Source organism: Stylophora pistillata, chromosome 8 (genome assembly GCF_964205215.1).
Source record: "Stylophora pistillata chromosome 8, jaStyPist1.2, whole genome shotgun sequence".
NCBI lineage: Eukaryota > Metazoa > Cnidaria > Anthozoa > Scleractinia > Pocilloporidae > Stylophora > Stylophora pistillata.
In genome coordinates, this window is record NC_142526.1 from 29342672 (window position 1) to 29350557 (window position 7886).

Here is a 7886-nt window from a genome sequence, read left to right on the forward strand (position 1 = left end):
GTTAAAGGATTAGATTTCTTTATGATTACAAGTTGCAATGCTTCTCAAGGTGTTGGCAAAATATCTACCTTCAAGTCAACCCAAACTTTCTTGTTATCATTTCATGTTATCTTAATTATATAATCACCTCACCTGGGAATGAGCATTTGTTAAAAACCACAGCATAAGCAGCAAAAACAAAAAGATCCAAGCTGGAGAGCTGGGATCTCGATCATAGCACCAGTCTCCTTCATTACTCAAAGCCCACTATAATGTATCATGCATCTGAATGGATTTGTTGAATAGTGAGTTCTTGAATAAATAAGGCACCTAAATATATGGAAATAAATAATATGTGGCAAAAACCTGTGCATGTAAATCTTCTACTTGTTCTTCAAGGTCTTTGGGAACTTCTTCAATATGGACTGACACTTTGGCTTGAGGTTCTGGCACAACAGAAAACAAAAATTAGTGATGAACATGTAACTTCTTCCTACAATATCCATAAATTATCCAGCAAACAGGTAATGAGAATACTCAGATTTATCAGGTAGAAGTTGTTATCTTGATCTAACACCAAATTTTTGTAATGTATCAGCTAGAGGGGAAAGAAAAACAATTATATCTTGGGAGTAAAAGGATTAAAAACTATTTCTACCTGAATTCTCCATCAATACCTTAATGCAGTGCATAAGTCCTTTATGTCTACCTGTTTCTTGTTACCAACTATCATTCTCTGAACAGTGTAGAGTGAAGAAAAAATCAAGTTGTAAAATTAGTTTTAAAACTTTTGAGAACTAACCAACTGTAACATCAGCTTTCAAATCCTCGGCAGCGTTTTGCTCTGCTTCTCGCACCAGCGTTGCCAATCTGTTGAAAAAGTATTAAGTTTACATTGTTTTTGATACGTTAGAGTAGATTAGATTTTACAATAAATTTAAAACTTCAAAAACAAATTATCAAACAAGTTAAAGCAAAATTTTGACAGAGTAGGTAGTTTGAATTAGATAAAAGCTTTCAATAATCTTTTTTCTGACGAGATAGTTTTAAAATCAGGCAATATCCTTAGCTTAAAAGAAAAACTTGATCTAGCTTAAACATGTAGCTTTGAGTATAACTAACAAAAAGTTTTGTCATAGTATAGAGATGTACAACCTTGCATTTTCTTCCAGGAGATGCCTTGCTTCCCTTTCCAGAGTTTCAACTCTTTTCTCTTCAGCCTTAAGTTTGTCTGAGGTGGATGGATTTTCTGAGAAGCTATCAATGTGGTGATAAAGCACTTTGTGTTGTGATGGCTTTTGTGTGTCTAACAAATATGTCATGTAACTGTCATATTCACCCTGTAAAGTAAAAAAAGTATAGTTTTTACCTAATAGTATCAAATTCAACAATCAGTTTTCAGTTCCAACTACTGCAGTGTTATCTTATTGGATTGCTTGGACAGTTCAATTTTGAGTCCTCAAAATGACAACAACGGGGCTTAGAATTTAATCTCTTTTTACCTGATTACAGCACCAAATATTGAGTCTCTTGCAATCTGGAATTTGAATTCTTCATAGTCTTACTCTTAAGTGTGACTCTGGCATTGATGCCACCTTGTTGTGATGTGCAGCCAATGAGCTTTGATTCTTTAAGTTTAAGGATATTTCAAATGTCATTTAGAATTTAAACAGGACAGGACAATGTTTTTCTCTGCCTCATGGAATGAAAAAGATAGAATTGATACCCCTCCTGCATGGATGGCTTGCCAGTTATCAAAATTTGCCAGCCAATTATTCATGGACGGTAGTCTCCTGTGCAGCAGCTGTCCCACAACAAGATCTGATTGGTAATTCTCCCTCTACCTGCTATCAATTTCCTTGTAAATTAATTCCATGAATTTAATGTTAGATCAAGATAACAAGCTTCTACCTGTGAATAGTTTAAGTATTATCATTACCTTTTCAATGAATGATGTATGGATATTAGAGGAAGAAATTACATGACTGTTTATCACCTCTGGGAGGTTGAAATTAATTGCTTATTGACCACTTCAAGAAATCATTGCTACAGCCAGAACTTTGTAACTAATTTATGGAGCTCAAGGTATCTCAAATTAAGATTAGTTGCAAGTTATACTCAACAACTCTGCACAAACTCACTTTTATCCTTTGTAGAAGCGGACCAAATGTCTTGGATTCTGCAATAATCTCAGCCAAACATCTGTCATAAATCTGCAGTCTGTGAAAGTTTGGCCCTTTCTGACTTGCAGTTTCCAAAGAAGCCAATTGCTTAATAGGTAAAGAAAATTAGTTTTCAAATCACATTTAGTTTTTGTGTACTAGTTATTTCTAGTTTAGTTAGAAATTTTCTAAAGATGACTTAAATCAAATATAACCATTTTGACACAATTGGATGAAGCTGGTAATTAACCTATAAATAACTCGATCCAAGCAAATAGCCAATTAAATATCTTAGTAAATACCTTTGCTAGCCTTTGCTCCAAATTGCGGACATTCTTTTCTCCTGTGAGTACACCTCGATCATGAGCATCTCCTAGGTTCATGACCTGGTCACCAAATTTCTTAAAGCTTTCAAACTGGTCCGCCTTGGTTGGGTAGCTCAAATAAGTCTCCACAAATGCATGGCGCAGGTCATCTGGTTTTGATTTTTCTCGAGAGCTTCCTAAAAGTCAAGATATAAAAGACATTTATGATTAACCCTTTTCTTATTCACCAATAACGTTATTTCACCAATAACGTAGCTCCATTTTCTGCCTTTAAAAGCACACACAACACACAATTCACACACAACCCACAATTCGCTCTGAGGAAGGGCTAACGCTCGAAACGTCAGCTTTTTTAATCGTTACTTTGTCCATATATACAAATTATTTCGTTACCCACACCGACACAGCCCCAAACAGTTTCTTTAGAAACTATCAGCCTTTTCTTAATGGCTAAGTCTGCAATATAACTATAAATTGAGTAAATTGAGACTGACTTCCATTCAACTGTTACTGTTTGTGATTATTTAAGGTTTGCAAGGAATAAAGAAACTTAGGTAGGTAGCATGGCTTCTCCTCCAGGCTAGAAAACTAGTTTATCAAAGGTTACCTCTCCTCAGAATTTCATCAGGTTCCCTTCAGCTGACAGTTCACTGACTCACCCATTTAAACCTTAAGAGGAGAGCTGGAGCATAGAATGAAACTGTGATTCTCTCGCCAGAGTACCACAACCATGTTGCTTTAAATTAAGAGAGGGCTTTAACTCAAGCCTTTCCCTTCAGAATTCAGAGGCCCAATTACATGTAGCAGGCCCCTATGTCTATCAAAAACATAGCACAAAATTTAACAGACTTTCTTTTATTTTTTAGCGATAGAAGACAAAGTTTTGAAATTTCTTTCAAATTATAATTCATTGAAAAGACAGTAAAGTTTGTTGAATTATGACATTGGACAATTTTCCCAGTAAGATACATAACCCAAATCAACCAAATCAAACCTGGGGGTGGATATTTTAAGGTGTTCTGACCTGAAAAAAAAGGCATTTGTAAATTATCCATAGCATTTTATATGATGTAGATGGTGTTTTTCTAAAAATCATCTGTTATCCCCACCTTTCTTTTTAATTGTAGGGATCATTATTTCTGGCAGATGCAACTCCTCCACATGTATTTTGTCTTTTGTAGGTTTGTCTAATGTTCCCTTTTGTTTTCCAACCATTTCATCAAAATCTTCTGCTGAATGTGGTCTTGATTGTGATTCTGTTGAACAAGAAAACATAGAACATTGAAGTAAACACAGCAAACAAAACTTGATGAAAAGGAAATTCTAAAAAATATCTCATTGTTGGGGGGTTACATCTGTATTTCTCGTCACTCATCATTTATACAAAGTGCTATTTAAAATATATGGAAAAAAAGCATTTCCTACTACACTATTGCCACTTTTATGAGTAATAACACACTTGTAAATATAAACAGAATTACCAATACTCTTTAACTTTAACTCTCAGAAGTGATTAACATGTAAATTCTCCCTGTAATATCCACATATTATCCAGCAGACAAGTTAAGAGAAAATTCAAAGTTACCAGGTAGAAGATTTACCTTGATCTACATTGTATCACCAAATTCTGGTGACTAATTTACAAGGAAATGTGTAGCACCTTGTCAGGGGAGAAATTAACAATCAGATCTTGGAAGTTAAAGAGTTAGTCTTGTCTTAATTGCTGTGTTCCAGCTCTTATTACCTTGCATGGTTACAAGTGTGGAACAAATTTTCGAATTTCACTTCACAGCCTAGTAATAATCTCCAAATTGCTGGTAATACTCACTGTTAAGTGCAATATTTCTGATTGGTCCCAGGCTAAATTCAACAATACGATCTGCCATTGTCTTGTGTTTGAGTTCTGTAGAACTTAATTCCCCTCTCCTCACTGGAAGATCAACAAGCTTGCTGGGAGACTTGAGTCTGCAATTTAGAATAATGTACATTTATGAATATAAATTCATTCACAAAAACTTTACATAAATTTAGAGAACTCCAATAATTCTGGCCTAAATCTTTGAAAAAATAGCTACTTCAGATTTTTTACTACAGCCTCCCTGCAGATCCTACCTCCTTAAATTTAACCCTTTCCTCCCGGGGGTTACGAATAAAGGAACTCTTCACAAAATATCACTTTATTTTCAAAGGTAAAGCTAACAAAATTGACGAGAAAAAAGAGAAACATCAACTAGGGGAAATTCTGTGTCTTATCATCAAGTTCCAAGCGCTAAGGAAAGAACAAAAGTATGACAGACAGTGTCTAGGGTTGCTGTGTAAAATCTTTGGAGTGCAAGAAGTGAAAAATTCGATTCTTGTGTTTCAAATTTTCTTTTTTCAGATTGTTTGAAAAATTTTCTGCAAAAACATGTTATTTCACGGTAAGTTGAGGGTCAATCTGTGAAATGTTCTTTCGCAATATCTTTTAATTTCTCGTAAACTTCTCCTCAGCTTACCTAACTGGTGGCTTATCTGAACTCTCCCATTTAGTGTGGCGTTGGTGCTGAGGTTTCAACAGCTTACTGGAATTTAGATGACCACTTGTATAGGTTTTGATATCTTTTCTATGTACTTCGTAAACAGTTTCGAGCAAATTTTTTAGAGAAGAACTTTTGCGCTTCTCGTCCGCCATGTTTTTTATTAGTATTTTCGTCTCCAAGGAAAGACTCGCCCCAGATCCTAGGCCATCTCATGAGGGCTCGGTTAGCCAACATTCAAAATGGCTGCAGGAAAGTTGCCTTCAAATGCGCTTTCCTTGAAACAGGTAACAGCAACAATTGAAAACTTGCTTGAGGGAGGGAAATGCTCCAGTACATCAGTTTATGCAAAAATTTAATAGTAGACTTGTTGATTGTGAATTTTTTCTATCTAAGTTCTTTCTTAGAAAGCAAGTTCTAAGCCTGTACCGTGAAATCTTAAAGACGTTACGTGCGGTGGAAAATGAAGATCACAGAAAAGAACTTGCTGATTGGGCAAGATCAGAGTTTAAGAAAAACAAGCACGAAAAGGACGAGGTAAGCTTCAGCGACGTAAACATGTAGGGGAATCTCTTGAGGGTGTTTCCCATTCACCCTTCCAAGATATCCTGAAAGGCCGAAACCGTAGCACAAGATCACAGGTTTACCATCTTAAATATCCGTGGTTTCGGGTTTCTATGGTAACGGGTCCTGTGGCATTTACTTAGCCTTTATAAATGTATTTCAAATATATTGCCTCTAGAATCTTTCGCTAATAGTCAGTCTTCAAAAAAAATCAGCTTCGAATAAAGCATAATAATTCATTACTTGTTTGGAAGTGTTTTTTTTTCTGCCAGACAGCCTCAAAATCGCTCGTTTGGGGCTTTGAAAGTTCGATGGTTAATTCGGCTCGCTCTTCATAGTTTGAAAACGCGACAAGGCAGGCAGCGTAGGCATCCAGATCGCACACCACCTCATACTCGAGACAAAAATGTTTTACCTACTAGGTCTTATTTTCTCACCGAAATTCAACAGGTCACAGAAGGATTATCCAGCTGTTACGGTGACTCAGTTTTGAATCATTCCATTCAACCGTTTACGAGAAAATGGAACGCAAAGTCGTAGATTTGGAGCTCTTCTAGGGATCTGAACATTAGGGGTCATCAAAGGAATTCCAAACATGCATTTTGGTTATCGTATCTAACATTCAAAGGGTTTTCCTGAGAATGTTTACAAAACTTTCTCGATTCTTATTGGTCGATCTTGGCTACGACATCTGCCGGAAGGACAAAGTAGTGCCTTTGGGGCCCCTACAGGGGTTACAAATTTGTACAATTTTCACATTTTTGTACCTTGGGTAGGGTGGCTGGGTCCGAAATTCGATAACCAAAACGCATGTTTGGAATTTCTTTTGATGACCCATAATGTCTGGATCCCTAGAAGAGCTCCAAATCTACGACTTTGCGTTCCATTTTCTCGTAAACCGTTGAATGGAGTGATTCAAAACCGAGTCACCGTAACAGCTGAATAATCCTTCTGTGACCTGTTGAATTTCGGTGGGAAATTAAGACCTAGAAGGTAAAACATTTTTGTCTCGAGTACGAGGTGGTGTGCGATCTGAATGCCTAAGCTGCCTGCCTTGTCTCGTTTTCAAACTATGGAGAGCAAGCCGAATTAACCGCCGAACTTTCTAAGCCCCAAACGAGGGATTTTGATGCTTTCTGGCTGAAAAAAACACTTCCAAACAAGTAATGAACTATTAAGCTTTATTCAAAGCTGATTTTTTTTGAAGACTGACTATTAGCAAAAGATTCTGGAGGCAATATATTTAAACTACATTTATAACTGCCATGTAAATGCCACAGGACCCGTTACCATAGAAACCCAAAACCACGGATATTTAAGATGGTAAGCCTGTGACAAGATGCACAACCCCAGAAATTCTCCCCGTTTTCTATTTTATAGCCTTAAAATGCTGAGAGGGGTTTAGATTAAGAATGGCCAGTACCAATATTGGTACCACTCTTACGATGGACACAATTTCTTTCTTACAAGCTAAGTAAGGGCATAACAATTTAACCACTTCTGTACCATCAAATAATTTTACTTGCCCGCGATTGGTCTTTAAACACATCACGTGACCGAATATTCCCTAATTAAAACTGAGGGATTTCCGAGTATATCACATAGTGATATCCCTCAATTTTCAACCCTGATGTTCACTATGATAAGTCTCTGTGCAAAATACAGAGCAATATTTGTGGTTGTTACAGAAGAAGGGAAATATTTTTTTGTTCTATGAGTCATTCCAGAGAACACCTAAAAGAAAACATCCCACACAGCAAAACAGTAAGTTGTTTGTAAACATTTTTTCATGCCCGTTACAAAATATTTGAAGGACGATAAATTACCAGTATGTGTTATATGCCATTATATTGTAAATGTGAACCATCCTTTATTTTTGCAGATTGTCCTTAGTGCTAAGCTACACTACAAAGTACAATAATTTGCTTTATGCAATTTGCATTGGTTCACTGATTGATTGTTTTTTCTCAGATTGTCATCAAAATGATGCTGTCACATGGTCGACTCACATTAAGAGAAATGTCAGCAGCAATTTACTTGGCTAAATAAGGATTAAAGAGGTGCTTTCATGGCCAAACAAGTGCCCTGCACAGAAAAGTACCAACTGTAGTTAGTGAACCACCTTGTCATATGGTTAACAGAAAACATGGAGACTATTGTGACTGCAACACCCAGTGCTCAGGAGTAGAATGAGGAGAATCTGGTGGGAGAGACTGCGTTTGGTTATCTGCTCTTTGTTTGATTGTTTAGTTTAAGTTAAGTTTAAGTTTAATTCATTCGCTACAGGAATGGCAGGAGAAAGGAACAGAACTCTCGTTCCAATTGACACCTGACCCCTT

General features: G+C 36.5%; 2 protein-coding genes across 2 annotated transcripts in view; one reads left to right on the top strand and one right to left on the bottom strand.

Annotated features, from left to right (window-relative positions):
* Positions 1-5173, bottom strand: part of LOC111323641 (uncharacterized protein C6orf118) — an 8068-nt gene extending 2895 nt beyond the window's left edge. Inside the window, exons 1-8 of the mRNA XM_022927041.2 lie at positions 4963-5173; positions 4296-4432; positions 3577-3723; positions 2444-2643; positions 2121-2249; positions 1135-1319; positions 782-849; positions 346-425 (exon numbers count right to left, since the gene is read on the bottom strand). Of these exons, the coding sequence (XP_022782776.2) occupies positions 346-425; positions 782-849; positions 1135-1319; positions 2121-2249; positions 2444-2643; positions 3577-3723; positions 4296-4432; positions 4963-5138 (1122 nt within the window). The 5' untranslated portion in view covers positions 5139-5173. The remainder of the gene's footprint in view (positions 1-345; positions 426-781; positions 850-1134; positions 1320-2120; positions 2250-2443; positions 2644-3576; positions 3724-4295; positions 4433-4962) is intronic.
* A 21-nt stretch (positions 5174-5194) lies between these two features.
* On the top strand, positions 5195-7741 carry LOC111323656 (LYR motif-containing protein 2). The gene is made up of 3 exons (XM_022927066.2): positions 5195-5270; positions 5380-5520; positions 7519-7741. The coding sequence occupies exons 1-3, from the start codon at positions 5226-5228 to the stop codon at positions 7594-7596; spliced, it is 264 nt and encodes an 87-aa protein (XP_022782801.1). The 5' UTR covers positions 5195-5225; the 3' UTR covers positions 7597-7741.
* The last annotated feature ends 145 nt before the right edge of the window (positions 7742-7886 follow it).

Excerpts from the sequence above, each read along its gene's own strand:
- LOC111323656 (XM_022927066.2), top strand. The coding sequence starts at position 5,226 with ATGGCTGCAGGAAAGTTGCCTTCAAATGCGCTTTCCTTGAAACAG. Across the intron at positions 5,271-5,379 it reads ATGCGCTTTCCTTGAAACAG|TTCTTTCTTAGAAAGCAAGT; the intron begins GTAACAGCAACA and ends TTTCTATCTAAG. Across the intron at positions 5,521-7,518 it reads ACAAGCACGAAAAGGACGAG|ATTGTCATCAAAATGATGCT; the intron begins GTAAGCTTCAGC and ends GTTTTTTCTCAG.